Source organism: Aptenodytes forsteri, unplaced genomic scaffold, assembly GCF_000699145.1.
Source record: "Aptenodytes forsteri isolate BGI_AS27 unplaced genomic scaffold, ASM69914v1 Scaffold99, whole genome shotgun sequence".
NCBI lineage: Eukaryota > Metazoa > Chordata > Aves > Sphenisciformes > Spheniscidae > Aptenodytes > Aptenodytes forsteri.
Genome location: NW_008795321.1, coordinates 2,815,872 through 2,833,971, shown reverse-complemented (window position 1 = coordinate 2,833,971; position 18,100 = coordinate 2,815,872). Strand labels below are relative to the sequence as shown.

Genomic DNA, 18,100 nt, shown 5'->3' with positions numbered 1-18,100 from the left:
TTTTCCTAATATCTAATCTAAATCTACTCTCTTTCAGTTTAAAACCTCTACCCCTTGTCCTGTCACTACAGGCCCTGATCAAGAGTCCCTCCCCACCTTTCCTGTACGCCCCCTTTAAGTACTGGAAGGCTGCTATAAGGTCTCCCTGGAGCCTTCTCTTCTCTAGGCCAAACAACCCCAAATTCTCTCAGCCTGTCCTCACAGGGCAGGTGCTCCAGCCCCCTGATTAGCTTCGTGGCCCACCTCTGGACCACCCCCATGCCCCAGAGCTGAACACAGTAGTCCAGGTGGGGTCTCACGAGAGCAGAGTAGAGGGGCAGAATCACCTCCCTCGCCCTGCTGGCCACGCTTCTTTTGATGCAGCCCAGGATACAGTTGGCTTTCTGGGCTGTGAGCGCACATTGACAGCTCATGTCCAGCTTTTTCCACCAGTACCCCCAAGTCCTTCTCAGCAGGGCTGCTCTCAATCCACTCATCGCCCAGCCTGTATCCATGTTTGGGATTGCCCCAACCCAGGTGCAGATCACTTTGAATGAACTGAGACACAGGTAAAAAGACAATTTCATGTGTGTGCTGAGAGACAGTGTGAGCTAGAAATGGGTTGATTCATTCCTGTATTGCTGTACATTGAGAATATTTTGCTTTTACAACTAGCTTGAGTGTTTTCTTAGTACTGATTATTCTAAATAGCTGATGCAGTATATATACGTTTTTAAAAGTTCATGTGGAAGATGGCATTGATGGTTATGGGTGGAAGAAAAGCTTGCATTTTGGGAAATGTAAAAAGGCATGTGCTTCAACTGGGACTTCTGGAACACCAGAAGTCCATGTGCCGACCACTTTGCAAATCTGTGAAATGCTTTGGCAAACTGTAGTAAGCCCAGATAGTTAGGGAACTGCAGCACATGGTGTACAAAAAGAATACACCAGAGGAGCTGTCTCTGTTCCGCCCAGGGAATAGAAGGCTGAGTGTGCCTTCTATTAAAGAGACAATGGTAACAGATTGTAGCAAGCCCAGTTGTCTGCCTTCAGTTTGTTTACAAGCCTAAATTATGGAAGAGGCTACAAATACAAATGAGCATGCAGATGTAAAAGTGTGCCAGCCCAGGTGGGACATATCCCCTTTCTTGACAACATTTCTTGCCTAATTAAACTTTGCTTGATGTATGGAACATCATATAATGGCCGTTCTCTCTGTTCTGTTAACTTCTCATCACAGCAGATGCTGTAAATTGTAAGGCTTAAAAAAAAAGCACTGGGTGCCTGTATGGTGTGTGTCTATGTATGCTTTCTCACTCTGGTCCTTCTAACATTGCTAGCAGAATAACATAGCTCACCCGTGTATAATTAGCTTTCTACTGAGCTTTTAATAATAATTTATTTATTAGATCTCTTGCTTTTCAAGATGGGTATTTTCTTCCCCTTCATTCCGGCTTTCCTTCAGTTTTTTCTCTTGCACGCTTTTTAGTATATTGCAGTGTATCACTTTTCTGTGTTACTGCCAATTTATGAACTTTTGCTTTTAGTTCTCTTTTTGTTTCTGTTTTGCCTTAAACGTTTTACTTTTTCTAGTTCTGGTGGTTTTTTTTGTTTTGTTTTATCATTTATCTCCAGAAGGGTAAAATGTGCATGGGAGAAACATAATAAACACTTGTTGAGAGCAAAGTGGACTAAAATGCATGAAAGAATGGTCCAAGGATATTAAGTCCTGGAGCTTTGCTGCTTGAGTGATAAAGATATATATAACACAAAACCCCCATAATTTAAAAGCTTTACCTATTGTAGCCCATGTCCATAGCTGCTATTTGCATGCAGTTCCCTTTCAGAGCTCTTTCAGGTTTCTGAAAGTGATAACGTGTATCTCGCTTGGTGTGCTCACACAGTTGCCTCCTGACAGCTGCAAGGCTGATAGTGAGACAGTGTGTACTGATGTACTGCACCATTTAAGCCTCTGATATTGGATCCCCCTCTCCAAGGAGCACAGTACGCAGGCTTGCCCTCTGCTGCTCCTGTTCCTAGCTCTGAAGTACATACGTGTTCTTCATTGTCTGAAAAATTGCATTATTTTTTCTCACATGGTAGGTTTATTGATAGTTGTCATACATGGTGTGGTACATAGTGTGTGTTTACTGGAAAAAGCTAGTTTACTTCTCCTTGTTGAGTCAATGTAATTGATACCTTGTCATGTCATTTGCCAGAGCAGCATCTCTAGAGGTTATCGGGACATTGGCACATAGGATTATGGAAGCAAAAGAAGTAGAAAAAATGTTAATTTAAGACCTTGTTAGGAGTCAAGTAAAAATTAATTTAGTCAGCTCTCTTTCTTTCTTCTGCGGACATGGCAACTTCAAGAAACTATGGATGATAAGTGGGATGGAAACTGTAGGTCACTGGAAAATTGGCTTAAGCAACATGTTAGAGAAAGTGTATTTTCGCCAAGTTGTGTACTTCCAATACATGCTTATGTATATTGTTAACCAAAAGAGACATCTAGTTCTTTATATGGTTTTGTTTTTAACTGCTAAAAGTTTTCTAAAGTATTTCTTTCCCTTCAGCTGATGGAGTCTGTGTGTTTAAATGCTTGGTTAACAGAGACACTGAATACTGTCGTGTGGGAAGACAGTCTGTGTTAATTACGCTGGGATACAACAGTGCCTTGCTCCAGTTCAAATCACAAGCTGGTAAGTACATCTTGCATTTGCGAGTATCTTCTCCTTCCTGCCATGCTACTGTATTGGTAAAGTTCACTTTAAAATATGTTGTCTTCTACCTCTGTTTCATGTTGGCTATTTAAATATTACATTTTATGATGATTTGTGCAACTTCATGTGCCTCTAACCCACTCCAGCTGCCTTTTGTGGAGTATGGACCATTCACATAGTGGACATAACATTTTTGCAAAACAATTGCAGATTAATTTTCTGAAGAAAGCAAATGCAGATAACGCATTCATATGACTTAACTTCATAAACTCTAATAACTGGTAAATGTAATGCTTTGTGTGGGCAATCTGCCATTTGTTGCTCCCCATTCAGAAATTTTCTTGAAGATCTGTTTGTCTGTATAGTTAATTGAGGTAGTTTAACATACACCTGCAGTTCTTAGGATAGATATTTTGTGTGTAGTGAAGCTGAAAAAGAAATGCACTCTGTTGTAGAAACATGACTGTATTTTAGTAGAATGTTGAGATCTGTATTTTTACACTTCCACCTGACTTGTGTTTTTGTAAATCCAACAGCTGAGACTTTTTCATATGTGCTATCCTCATGACCTCGTATTGGCTTTTGGAAAAGCATTCGTAGTTTTTATGCAAGGAAATTCAGAAGGCTGCCTATTTATTCTGAGTAGTATGCAGCATGGCCACAACTCATTTTGAAATTGTGAAACTATAGGTGACATACAGCTTTCTCTTTGGCAATAACCAGGAGTTCTTATATAGCAGTCTACATCAGTAGGCCTGGTGGTTTCCAGGAGGCCATTATAGTTATTTCCATTTTATATTGTGTGGAAACTGAGGCACAGAGCAATTAGATTGGATTTTTGGCAGCTTATTTAAAGACACGTACATGTTTCAAAGCATCAAGGGCTGAGAATTTGGATGTAGATGGGTTGGTTTGTGCAATGAGTTGCTAGTCCTGTGTCATGTAGACACAATATGTGAACTCTTGAGTCCCACTCTACTAGAAAATACAGTTTTTAGACTAACCTGATTTTTTCAGTTGGGTGCCAAATCTTGGTGGCCTTTGAAGTCCTACCTGGTTACAGCCTTTCAACTGTATCCATCAGGAAAAACTATTCATATTTTCAACCTCTTACCTTACTAAAACAAAATGAATGTAAGCTAAGAATGAGTGCAAGCATCTGTTGTTTTTTTTAATCTATGTATCTGAGTGTTACAATTCAGTATTGTGCTTCCATTAAGTTATTTCTCTTGAGACTGCAATACAATATGGTCTCTTACAGAGACCCACATCGTAACTGAAGTGATAATTGAGATTAGGTTGTTTAGCGATTTATCAGCTCACTGCTGAGATAATTAATAACTAATAATTAAAGAGTCAGGCAAGTTTTTCAGTACTCTTTGGTCTGCAATCTCTACCACGTCTTGCCTACCTAGGAAGGTTCTGATTCCAAAAGGCACTGATAGTTTGGGATCCCAAGGCAAAAGAATTTTCTCTTAGTGCTCTTCCCCACCTTTACAAACAAGTATTTGAAAAAAATCCAGCTAATTTCTGTACAGTTTGGTATTTTTCCTGAGAGGAGTGCCTTGAAGATTAAGTGGTACATTCAGTCCTCTCTTTAGCTATATTCCTTGGTGATTTGTGTTTAGTTTATTTATATAGCTACATATTGTGAAATAGATAAGAACAGTATAGATAAGTCTCTTAATTTATTACTTCTGATTGCTTATTAACATGACAAAATTGAGTGTTTTCTATATTTTTTCCATCTTTAAAATTCAGGGGAAAATAAATTGAAATGGCCTGTTAGTCCATGCAACAAGTCATTGATAAAATGACAGGAATATAATGGATTGGTCAAAGTAAAGTCTGTTCAGATTAAATGACAAACCTCTTGGTATCAAATGGAATGTGTTGGGTGCGGCATTAAGCTGAAAGTTACTTGTAGGATATTATTTCCCCATGCCATAGGAATAGCTTGCTGGTACCTTCTTCTACATGTTGAGTATATCAAATAGCACCTACTCTTGAGAAAGTTATATGTTTTAGCAAAGAAGTCAAGTCTATAGAGCAAAGCTAACCTTTGTGTTTGCTGTGTACAAGTGTAGGTGTTACTCTCAGTTTTATGTATTTGCAAATGTGTATGTGTGTATAATAAAGATAATGGTGTTATTAAAAAATGGACTGAAAACTCCTTTTTCATATGTTAAAAGTATTAGTTATGAAAATGCATTGTAAAAGTCTTTTTAAGTTTTTTAAGTCCTCTGTCTTTTGGGAAGGTAGAGGAAGATGAGAAGTGAGGAATGGGGGGAGAGGAAAATTCATGCCCTGCTTGTGCCAACACAGAGAATTGCTGTTCTGGTTCCAGCATTTAGACAGTCATAAATCATAGACTGTATCTTTCATTTCCTGCTGAACATATGTTAAACATCTGAGTAGGATCAAGCAGGCAATAAAAATGAAAGTTAGTAGCCTACAGGCTTTTCTTTCAAAAACAAAGATCATTTATCTGTAACAGACCAACCAATCAGTCTGTAACTCATCTGTGGCAGACTTGGTATGTAGCTCTCTATTCCTTGGTGGAAATGGCCTGCTTAATTTAGCACAGAATTAGTTCATGAGCATAGGATGAATTATTCTTTCGGTGTTGTGATAGAATGCAGGTTCCTTTCTTCTCTTTCAGACCTCATAACCATGGTCTCCAGCTACTTTCACAGTGCATCCAGGCATTGGACATGCCAATAGTTGGTGTCTGTAGATGTTGTTTTACTAGCAGAACTCACCTTGAAAGTTGTCTGCCAGCTCTAATAGCTGTGCCACTTACGTAGAAGCACAATACAGGTGGAAAAAAAAGTGTTATTTACAGTTTTCAGTTATTTATAGCATATAGTACTTGTGGATCTCCACATACAGAACTGAACTAGAGACGTATGTGTGTGTGTCTGTAGGTATATATATATATGTGAAAGACATTAAAGGCATACATTGAATTTTATATGTGTAAACGTACATGCTGTTACTGCAGTATAATTCAAGCAAAGGAACATGGTATGTCTTACAGTGATTTTTTTTCCCCAAAATTATTTTTTCATGTAATGGCATATGGATCTAATCAACTATGATTCCATTAGCAAGTCACACAGTCCAGAAGGAACAAGTTTGTAGAACAGAACAATTGGTGCTGGGGCCCTGGTATGCAAACTATACTCATTTGGGAAGGAGGCAAGAATGGCGGGTGTGTTTACATTGAACTAGATTTAGTCTGGTCACCTAGACTAAATGACCATTGACTGTCAAAGTTTATTCCTGGAGTGCATATTTTGATTTACTTTCATCCAGAAGGATTCCAGATAGTGTGTACTGAGACCACTCAGTCATGCAAACCAAAGCACTGTAAGTGGGGACAACTAATCGACATGCCTCAGGAGCCACAGGTTGCAAGGAAGCTGTTCAGCAGTTTAAATCTAAGAATTTGTGTCAAATAATAAATTCTATGAAGGACCAAATGACTCTGTGGTTGCTTGCTAGTTTCTGTTTGAAGTAGTGATTCTGTTTTTCAGAAAAGCAAAAAAAGAAGAGTTTACCTGAATCTTGTTTTATTTGAGTTAATTTAGAAAGCAGTTAAATTCACAAATGTCTTTCATCTTGCTGCTTGAAACTCTTGTGGAATTTGATTGTGTAAACAATGAGGTGCAACTTGTTGAGAGGAGAACTTATTCAATGCACTGACTGTAATTGCACCTCTGCAATTCACAATGGTCGTGAAGTCTTTGCTAGTCTCAAAAGAGCGGTAGGAGGTTCTACTGCTGGAATGACTTAAAAAAACAGAAAGGTTTTGACTTTTAAGCCATTCTACGTGCACAATTGTAATCCCTAACTTCTCACCTCTGGGGCAGAAACTTTTGTTCTGTGTCATACTCCAGTTTCTGAATTACTCCACTGTCACAAAGTGGCTTTAAGATTTGTAGGTGCTTTCCCTTAGTTAATTAATTTGTGTGTCTGTCCCAAACACTGGCTTGGCTTTGGGAGTATACAGCAATCAGTTTGACCTGTTCAGCTTCAATGGAATTAAGTGTCTAATAATAATTTTCCAGCTTGTATTTGGGGCTGGGGACTGTGGCATGCAAGAACAAATACCCATGATGTGATTTTGGAGACTGCTGGTCTATTTGCAAATCTTAACAGAGAACAGTGCCGCTGACCATGCCTTCTGCTGTGTCCGTATCTGCTAGTCTCGCTGTTCAAACCTCTGGGTTTGCCATTGTCTCACTCTGTGGTTTTCTATGCCATTGCTTTTCTTGATCCAGTTAGAGGCAGCCATTCACAAATTTTGTGGTGTTTTGAGCTGACTCACCGGGTGTGTTCAAGGTGGTAGGATCTAAAGGGAAGCTCAAGACCTAATCCCTTACGGCACTATTTTCAGTGTCTTTTGTTTCTCCAGGCTTCCTTTGAACATTTCTGTGGGAATGATTTTAGCATTAGCATTTTAAAATATTGATTGATTCTGATTCCTGGGAGAACAAAATAAAGGGGATTGTAAAATGGTCAATCACTTCTCCCCGGTTTTTGAGTAACTCGTAACATTCTGGTATTTTCATTGGAATTATTCTGGGCTGTTTTCTTGCTAGTTAATATTAGTGTTTGGTTTTCCAGATATGATCTGATTTTTTTTTCTTTTCTTCTATAGGCAAGTAATTTAGTGCAATTTTCCCACAGGTTTAGAAAAAATTACTACATGAAGGATTTTAAATGTCTAGATTTTTTACTCTTATCTGCTAGATCTGAGTACTGCTAGATCTGCTGCCTGAAAATTACAATATTGCAGTGCCAATTCTGTGTTGAAGGTGGCAACATGCTTGTACTGGGAATTTGTGCAACCATTCAGAGTGTTTAAAAATCCATTTAGTTCTAATGTCTTGTGTTCTGGTAAGAGTGGAAGAGATTGGGGGGGGTGGGGGGGTGGATAATTGTTTAAAACAGACAGTACTTCATTCCAGTGAGGCAAGGTATGTCTTAGAAAATGTTGGCAGTATTTTGAAAATTAATAGCCACAAATTCAGTGCTACCAGATAGTGCTTTCATGTGAGGCACATCTGTGGCCACCAGTTCAGAAGAGGCTCTCGCTAAGCACTGCTAGACTTTTTATGTACCAAGACTTTGGTACAAATTCTGGCTATTTAAAACCAGAAGACACAAGTGAACCACCTGCATCAACCATATCCGTCTCAGTATTTCCATTTCATCCAATTATACTGTACTGAGCCAGATAATCTTCCTTCATTAAAGTGTAATTTGTATTCTAAGGAAGCTTGTTTACATAAAAATGATCCATTCTTTTGAGGAAGACTAAATGAAAGGATCTAATGCTTCTTAGTTTAATAGTTCCCAAAGTACAGTTTAACTTCAAAAGTTTTGCAATATCACAACAATTTGTACAACCTTTATGTAAATTTGACTACAACTTAAAAACCCATTTCTCCCTCTGTTGTCTAATAAAACTCTAATGGCTGTTCTAAAGAAAGTGAAACATTTATATTTAGATACTTTATAATGCCATTTTACAAATCATGACTATTCTTCTGGTAACATTTTTAGTGAGAGATTGACACAGTGGGGGAAGCTTTTGCATCTGCTAGTTCACATTGCTTTGGAGTATGGTTGCCGCTTGAAATTAAAGGTACTCCTTTAATATTCTTCTTTATGATAACCACTGTTTTATCAGTTTGGCTTAATTTTTGTTTTATATCAATGTGAATCACTTACTAATGGGTGGAATGTTCTATTAGAAGAAAATCTATTTTAGTTAGGATGCTTAGCTTGGAGGTGATACAGTATTTTGCTTTCTGCTTACCAAAGAAAGCATATATTACTGGTGCTAAAAATACAAAAGGTTTTTGCTTTGGGAAAAGTATGACTTAGGCAACTTAATAATGAGATTTGGAACTTGTGGCATCCAGTTCCTGATGTGGAATGACAGGAGGCCATCAGTCATGTTTCCTGTAAAAACGCACAACTGATTGAGTCCCCTGTGTGCTGATGAAGTGCTTACTGACTGAATTTCTAAGCATCTAGTTCTCCTATACTGACACTTGAAATGATTCACCCACTAGTGTGTTTGGGACAAAATCATTCCCATTGCACAAATCCAGACTCATAAAAAAACTTTGAAAGAAGGCTGCAGGAATTCACTTATGAAGTAGCATTGTGGTAAGTGACCTAGTCTGCAAATTGTGATTTAATATTCAGTAATGTTTACAACAAAATGATATAGTGCTGACTGAAATATTAGTAAATGAGTTGTTAAAATGAACAGAATCCCATTAGTCTAACCTGCTGTGTTTATGGCAATGAAAAGCTGTATAATTAGTTGAAACGTATAACTTAAAGAAAAAAATATTTTGGATAAATATTGTCAAACTGGTGTAAACCCAAGGATTTCTGGGAGCTTTTTCTTTTGAGTCTGTGTGGTGAATGCTGTTGGAATTTTACTAGGGTACTTGCAATAGGAGTCACTATGAATTTCTGAAGTCTAATACTTAGAGCTGAATAGAAGCAAAAAGATTTGCTTCCTCATTTGGAAATAATACTCCAACCGCAGCCATCTTGGACAGTAATCTGGCCTTAATAACCTTACTATATTTTTACTGCACGTTTCACTTTTTTGCAAAGCAGGCATTTTATTATTTGCATATTTTGCAATTCTGTGGTTCCAAATGGAAGACTGTGTCCCGCTTGTTAACAGGAGACAGCCTGACCTGTCCGATCATTTGATGTAGTCTTGTGATAAGTTATGGACTTACTTCCATTTATTTTTTCAAACATGGTCAAAGTTATGACTGTACACCTTTCATCAGTTACAGGCCAAATTTACTGCTTAACATAGGTGCTGCATTTTAATAGTAGCCTGCGGCAGATAATGCAAAATAATGTGGGAGTAGTGCTTCTCCATGGCTGTTATGCTAAAATCCTTAGATTAGAAAATCTAACAGCTGTTGGTAAAATATATTTATTTAATGAGTTATTGCAAGTAGCATTATTTTGGGTTGCTGCTTTGTGGAGTTTGTGGGGTTTTATTCCCCATTGTGTTTTCTTTCCCTTATTCTGTGTATGTTAGTTTGGGTTTTTTAACCTTTCTCCCCAAACAACCATCCAGGTTTGTTACTGGAGCCTTTGTTTTTTTGTTCCTTCTCCACCGTATTCCCCTTTGGAGTAGTGAGAGACTCCATCTGTTTTGAGCAGATGGGTGAGGTTAATAGCTTACGTTTGTGTGTCTGTGTCTTCTGCTGTGAGGATAAGCATTTGGTAAAGAGAAATCAGTACAGCAGTGCAGCTTATGCGGAGTGCAACTGTTTGAGTGACAATCTACCAGGAATGGACTACGAATGTGCCTGCGGGAAGTGCTACAGGGGTCTGGGTCTTCTGCTCTCCTTTTTGGGAAGGGAGTAGTGTGAAAGAGATGCCAGAAGCAGGGCTCTTTGGAAGGATGTTCCTGTTATCTTTGATCACAGGAATCAGTTTTAGCTGGCCTTTATTCAGTTTCTACACAGTTCAGTTTTTAGCCTATCAGTGCAGTAATATCTGCAGAATATCTCTGACAAGTTATCAAACTGTATAATTGATTAGCATGGGTTTAATGTCCAACAGCAAATGTTAGTTAGCTGAAGTGAAAGTTTTCAAATTAATTTCTGTTTTCAGATTTTAATTGGGGTGTCTGTGTCTTCTGCTGTGAGGATAAGCATTTGGTAAAGAGAAATCAGTACAGCAGTGCAGCTTATGCGGAGTGCAACTGTTTGAGTGACAATCTACCAGGAATGGACTACGAATGTGCCTGCGGGAAGTGCTACAGGGGTCTGGGTCTTCTGCTCTCCTTTTTGGGAAGGGAGAAAGAGGAAAGAGATGCCAGAAGCAGGGCTCTTTGGAAGGATGTTCCTGTTATCTTAGGAATCAGTTTTAGCTGGCCTTTATTCAGTTTCTACACAGTTCAGTTTTTAGCCTATCAGTGCGTAATATCTGGCAGAATATCTCTGACAAGTTATCAAACTGTATAATTGATTAGCATGGGTTTAATGTCCAACAGCAAATGTTAGTTAGCTGAAGTGCTTGTGCGTTGCACTCCCCCCCGCGTGCCTTGTGCTGCTGGTCCGCAAGGACAGGGGGGGGGGGGGGGGGGAAATGAGAAGTAAATAAAAAACCTAACAAGCTTGGCTTTCAACGAAAGTGTCCGAGAGTTACATTTTTTATGTTCTCTGACGTTATTTGCAGGGGAATTTTTTTTTTTAGTTTCCTCAACAAGATCCTTGTGAAAGCACTTTAGCCCACAAGAGTGGGAATTTTCCTTGCCTTCTCAATGGCTAAGAAAAAAGGAGAAACTGACACATTTCTTCTGAAATCTAATAATTCATTCTGTAAGATGAGTTTTGCTCCAAAGAAGCGTTTATTATGGGGTACACTAGAATATGAACTAGGCTTTTTTTGCTGTTTTGTGGTAGCTGCCTGCATGAATGTTTTTATCACACGACGTACAATAAATGTGAGGAAGCATACCCCTTACTGGAAAGAGATTTAGTTGTTGTGAAGTAAGAGCTTGCACACCGGCAGTTAGTGAAGAGTGCCTAATGAATTTAAATAATTTTCCAAGTTTCTTTTTGACTTTTAAAACAGAGACAGTTTGACTTGCTGGATTTTTTTTTTTCCTGTTACGGACAATAGAACACAAGCTTCAATTCACAACAAAAAGTTTAAGGAGGACTTTTGATCCAGTTAAAAATACAGGTGTTTTAAAAACATTTTATTTCAGCAGGTAAAATGCACAGATTTAAGTGCTATCTTGTACTTACTGAAGTGACTGTAGGTCTTTTAGATGCACCCAGCACTTACGCAAGTTTTGCAGCCTATTCCACTGTGCTGGAAATAAACTGGAGTAGCTAATACAAACTAGATTAGGCTGCATATTCATAGTGGTCTTCATTCCAATATTTTCCATTATTTTCAGAACAACGTCCAGATGAGGCTCCTTGAAAAAGAAACATCTGTGCTTTTTGGGGGAGTTTTGAGTTGGGCGAGGGTTTGAGATACTGAAAAGGTATAGATGAAAAGGCAATAAATATGTCTGCTTACCTCTATCCTCAAGAACATCAGGTCATTCTTGTTGGATAAGTTATTGGAGGTCTTATAATGCATGGGAAAGAGTAAATGCACTGCAAGAGTTACATTTTAAAGCCTTGATTCATTAATTTGCCACTCTTGGAACATGACTATAACACTTGTAAAGTTTTGAGGGTTTTTTCAACCTGCTTTAGATTGAATTAAGTGATTGGGGTGGTGGGGACACAAGAATTTGTTTTTCAGTCGGTGAAAATTCTAAGTTATTTCTCTGAAGACAGCCAAAACCATTAAAGAAGAGTCACAGCCATCTTTCCAATTTGCTGTTTTTTCAGAGAATAAAGCAAAAGAAAGAGTTTTGAGGGTGAAAGAAGATGGCTGTGCATAGCATAAAGAAGCACTTCATCAAGAAGCACTTGTGCCCTCCTCCCTCCACCCCCCCAAGCACATTAATTTTGGATTTTACAGGATAGATTAATTTTTGTTTAAGTATAACCCCTGATAATCCAGAAAATTTTGTAAGCAAGCAGGACCTTTTTCTTTATAGATGAACAAACAGGCAAAAAGCATGATTTGTTCAAGGTAATAGAAGGAATCTCTTAGGACTGGATAGAAGACTCTTGAAGGGGTGACGTCTGAAACACTACACGCACATTACTAGGCAACACCCTTCAGTAAAAAAGCATTATACTTGACTTTACTTTTGAAAAGATGATAGAAGATCTGAAGAGCCTACTTGATTGTTCCCTGAGATGAGAAAATCAATTCCTTACAGCATCAAAGGAAAAGATATATAGAGTGCTAGAACCTTGATGAAGAATATAGGGCTGAGGATTAAGAAAAAATATTCTTTGACTGTTCTTGAAAAATATTTTACTGACTTTCAGTTCTGTATGGTTGACTCCTGGTTGCAAGATAAAGACTTCCAAAGTGCGTGACCCACCAGTATTCTACCCTGTCAGTGAGCCAAACTGTTTTTGGTGTAGATCCTTTTCTGGTCCCCTTACTTTAAATAAAGAAGAAAATCCAGTTTTCATAAAAGCCAAGATCAGTTCTGGATATATTTCTACATAAGACAGATTAAGTTCCCAGATTCTTAGGAAGATCAAAACTGAATTTAATTTTAAGGACCTTGATCAATATGCAGATAAAGGCCGTATTTCATATCACAAGCAGGATGAGGTATTGGCTAATAAGGAGAGGATTTCCTTTACAGAAAATGTATGAAGAAAACAGCTTCATGTATTTGCATGCAGAAGCAAATGGAGCGAAGACAGGCTATTGTCAATTGTTGTTGGATATAGAAAATAGACTTGCTGGATACAGAAAACAGACTTGAGATAAATTCTTTTCTTTCTTCTGGGACAGTCTACAAAAGGAAGAAACGTGGTGTTCCTTGTCCATGCTAAAGACAAACCTGTTTCTCTTCTCTATAGTAGAGGAGAGTAGTTTTCCTTATTTGGGAGAATTTCTTAAAGCTTCAATATGTCTGTCTTTTGAATTTATTTCTTGTGTCTGTGTCATGTGCAAAGTGTTCACAATAATTCCATTTTTCTATATTAGATGCTAAAGATTTATTATTTGGCACTTTGCCCTGTCACATAAAAGAATGTGTATCTGAACTCTCAGACAATATTTGAAACTGGTAGCAATTGTTATGAATAATTCCTAGGCAATTTGCATTCCCTAAGAGATTTCCCTTTAGAATCCTTTGACTGTTTGCATTCAAAAGAAAAACAAAATCCCAAATTCACATCTGCAACAGTAATTCCTTCCTTACAACCTCATCTTTAGTTTGTAGCTATTCAGCTATAATTTCCCTCAAATAGTAAGTAGAAGCAAATAAAAGATTTTTGGTGAATGTTTTATTTATAAATGTTGAGGGTAAGCTAACATCCACTGAACAGATGAGAAAAAGAAAAGAGGAGCAAATTCGTGCTGTAAGGGGACTTTTCACAGTATATTTATTCAGTCAGCACAGGATCAGACAAGGCTATGAAGATTTCTCAAAGGTGGAATCATTAAGTTTTCATTAATAAGTTGTAAACCAGTGCTCTTCGTTGCTCTTGCTTTTTTCACTAGAGAGTATTTTTCACTTCCCATCCAACAATAGCAACTAAATGTATATTTCTATTTTTATGCTTAGATGTTTTTTCTCACAGTGTTAGCCACTGATGAATGTGTAGAATATGGAGTTGGGATTTAAAGTTTGTGAAAACATTGAGATGTATTAGATCTAATGCTGTTCCTATTTTTATTGATGAATCTTTACTGCCATCTAATAGAGAAGATTTTAAGTCTGTATTTTTCTTGAGGTTCATGAATGAAATGAGACACTTTTCTCTCCTATAGTCTGCCAGAGCCTCTTGTGATCTTGCAGGTACTCTGTTAGGAAAACTTTAAGGGCATCTGAGGTCCATTATGAAAGATTGTGGAGGAACTCTGCCAACCTCTTGTTCTTTCTTTCTATTTTGATGTACCCTTCAACTCAGTGAGTGCTAGTTTTGTAATTTGCCAGCACTCTGGAGAGCTCTGGCAACAAACATCTTATTTGTATATAAAGAAGTACTGTGTCACAAGGAAATCATACTTTTTTTTCATAGAATCAAAGAATAATTCTCTTGGAAGAGAAGTCATATGGTCATCTGGTCAAGCCTGCTTTGCAAAGCAGGTTCAGCCCCAGGTTGCTCAGAGATTTGTACAGTTATGTTTAGAAAACTTCCAAGGATAAAAACCTGTACAGCATAAGCTCTCTAGGCAAGCTTATCCAATTTTTCTTACAGTGTTGTGGTTTTGAAATCCATTCTCGGTCCTGGAAGCCAAAGACACCAAAGATGTTCTTCTGAGCTACCAAAAAGTCTCTGCAGAGGTGTGAAAATATTGTGTGAAGAGTGTCTAGAAAAGAAAGGAGTCAAGCATGTCACTGAGTCTGTAGCATCATCTCCTACCTTCAGACAGAAAAAAAAAAATGGGAGAAGCTTAAGACAATGGGTGATTGCCTGGAAAAAACTCCACTGTCCAGTGTCAGACTTTTTTCTGGTGTTGGCTCTTCTTGCAAAGAAAGAACAGAGGGACTGATCTGTTTTAAGCTGATTTCTGCATCTTACAGCAGAAAATTGGCATTGTCTGTAATTTGGGCCACTCTTCTTTGTCATGATCCAGTCACTTACTGTTTCATTCTGACCATTATCCATGTCTGGGAGTGAAAAGGGCATGTTGACGGCATTTGTACATTTTCATGGTAATTTACAATTACTTCTGGAACAATTTAATTATTTTGAGACCCCATATCACCCCAAATTCAGATGCTGAATGTGGCTTCTTCTTGCCACTGGAGCTGACAGGCCAGAAGTAACAACGGGAGACTTTCTCCCACCTGGAAATTACATGGAATATTCCTCCGAGTGGCAATAGATCAGATCTCTAGCAGATTTCCTCAGAAGGTGAAATGCATTTGAATAAGCTGGTGAGTTGTGTTTTCTGCCAGTACAGACTGCCGTACAGTCTTCTACTAGAGTAAGGTTAAACTGACCTGTTCCTTCACAGCAAACCAATGCTGTGATGTTTCTTAGAGCTATTGTTCCAGACTTTCAACAAAATGATTTCATTGCATACATTAGACTGCTCATAATTTCAACTGAGAGAAATGGCTTGAACTCTGGATGCTTATAAGTGGACTTTGTTATGTGGGGTAGCCTAGAGGTTCAAGGGGCTGTGCCCTCAATTGATTTGGACTTCTCTGAGGAAGAAGGGCTGTCTGTCATATTTCCAGTGTGAAATTCTTACAGTGAAACAATATATGACTGCCCCAAAGATGGAGCTTTTTCCATCCAGTTTTCCAGTTTTAGTGCTTTCTAGCTGCATAAAGACTGGAAAACTTGGATAACAATAATAGCAATTTGTGATGCTTTTGCTGAATTCTATGCTGTCTTTATTATACACTTTTTCCAATAATTTAAAATTTTCTACTGAGGATCTCTCTCTCAAGACCCTATTTAAAAATACTTTTTTTGGCCCATTAAAGATAACTTTGCAGCAACCATGCTTATGTTGGGTTGTGTAAACATGGGTCTTTGTTTTCATTCCCAAACAACCTGACATTGAACTTGTCCTGATTTCCAAAGCTAAAGGGAAAGTCACTTGCTATCTTTCACAACTCTTCTCTTTTGGATATGCCAGCTTTCTGCAGTGGAAAAGGATCAGTGCAACAAAATCTCTGTTTTGAGGATTTCAAAATTTCCTGAAATGATGAGGGAAATTCTCCTTGGTTACTGTGTTGAGAAGTTTATTAATTATTTGTTTCTGTTATCTTCAGACCCTTTGTTTCAAAGGCCATTCAGAGTATTGAATTATCGAATTATCTCCAAATGATTAGAGCACTTAGCATGTACTTCCCAGTGCACAGTTACATGCTTCAGGCAATTGGTATTTTTATTTGAAAATCTGTGAACTGTTGTAGGAGTTTCCTGTCTCTCTGGTTTAGCAAATTATGAATGTGGTGTGGTCTGATTTCTCTATCTTCTCTTGTCTTTGCATGAACAGAAGATGCAAGACTTCCATCCCTGATTTTATTGTTGTCATCTATGCTTCCCCCCTGACAATTTTTCCTTAGAATGCTTTTTCTAGATGCTTTCTCCACGTACTGGCATGTGGCTTTCTTTTGGACATCAAGGAATTACTTTATGCTTGGGGGGTCGTTTTGATCTTAAAAGATGGAGACAAAAGCCCTTGTGTGAACTGGTTATTTGTTTTTTAGGTCCACATGATTTTTCCTGTTACTTACCTAATGCCAGAAGTGATCTTGTCCACAGAAGCCAAAGGGCTATAACTCTGAGCTTTTTAGCTAGACTGCTTCTAAAGGAAGATACATGGTCCTCAGCCTGGCTTTTTAGGCCAATTAAATCTGAGTGTTTTATTCTAGGTTGTAAACCTCCTCGCTCAAATCCATGCATTTCACAATAACCCTATGTGGTTCTCTGTGTGGAGCTTGGGTCAGTGTAGATTAACCTGAAATAGTAGGTTGAGGCTTATTTCAGCCGCTCCTCTGTTAGAGTTCACTATCGCAGATATTTACAGGAGATATTCTAACCTGAATGGAGAATCCTTGACAACGCTGTTGCATGCATCCAGGTGCTTCTTAAAATCTCTCGATGCTGGCCAGATCTTTGCAACAGCTCTTGTCTGTTTAATGAAATTTGGAACTGTTTACTGTGTATTTATGAACACCATAAGCCAGATGAAGCATTCCTCTCAAGTGTGACTGAATGTGTTCTTACCTTGTCATTGGATGTTTCTCTTAATTTACTATCCTTGTGTTCTTTGCTGCATTTGTGTCTTTTCTATTTTTCTTTTCCAGAATACAACACATTTTCAAATGCATTGAAGAGATGCCGTAGCCAAAAGAAGAACTCTGTGTTCAGTCAGCGAACAGATGAAGCATCCGCTGCTCAGTATTTTCAGGTGATGAAACTTCAGTGCCAGTTTGTGAAATCTAAGTTATTGTTGTTTTCTTGACCTTTGTCACCAGGTCAGTTAGAGAGCTTAGGTTTATTTAGAGGGTGGTCAGGACATTGGTAATTTAAGTACCAAGTAATTTAAGGTAAGATTGATAGAAGATGGGCTTTATCTTTTTTCTGTTTTTCCTCTCCTCCTTTCCTTTTAGTTTTATGGCTGTCTGTCTCAACAACAGAATATGATGCAGGATTTTGTGAGGACAGCCACTTATCACAGAGCTGTCCTACAGAACCACATAGATTTTACAGACAAGGTAAGCTCTGTTAAGAGTCTTAAATGTTCCAGCATGCTGCTTAGGCTCTAAAATTCAACTTGCCCTGTAGAGCAACACTGATCAGACTGGAGTCTTTTCTCACCTGGGACTTTGTGCATGAATATACTAATTCATGTGTGCTTTATATTATTAATGTTATTGTCAAGCACATGAATGACAACACATGATGGTGGTGGTACATCCTCAGGATGAATGGTGCCAAACATGGATCCAAACATGACCTACAAATTCCTCTGCTGTCTTCTGTGGACAATCTGGGAACCTACACGTGTATGTTTCTTGATATTTTGGGCTGTTAACATTCCCATTTGACATCTTGGAGCTCACATACAACATTAGTTTCCTTATCTTAACTGTTGACTGTGTATTTGCTATTGTGCCATATAGTCTCTTGCAAATACCTGCAAAGACATTCTAGTTTATGTCTCTTTCATGGAGGTCTACACTGAATGTTTTTGCACCCCACAGTCATTACAAACTGAGTAAGCACATAAGTGGCTGCTGTGACTCCATTTGTACAAAGCAAAGA

General features: G+C 38.2%; 1 protein-coding gene across 1 annotated transcript in view; it reads left to right on the top strand.

Moving 5' to 3' along the window:
* The window catches only part of CARM1 (coactivator associated arginine methyltransferase 1), a 46,230-nt gene that overhangs the window by 2,160 nt on the left and 25,970 nt on the right, over positions 1 to 18,100 (top strand). The window contains exons 2-4 of the mRNA XM_009279957.1: positions 2,556 to 2,681; positions 17,140 to 17,243; positions 17,446 to 17,550. Coding sequence (XP_009278232.1) covers positions 2,556 to 2,681; positions 17,140 to 17,243; positions 17,446 to 17,550 — 335 coding nt within the window. The remainder of the gene's footprint in view (positions 1 to 2,555; positions 2,682 to 17,139; positions 17,244 to 17,445; positions 17,551 to 18,100) is intronic.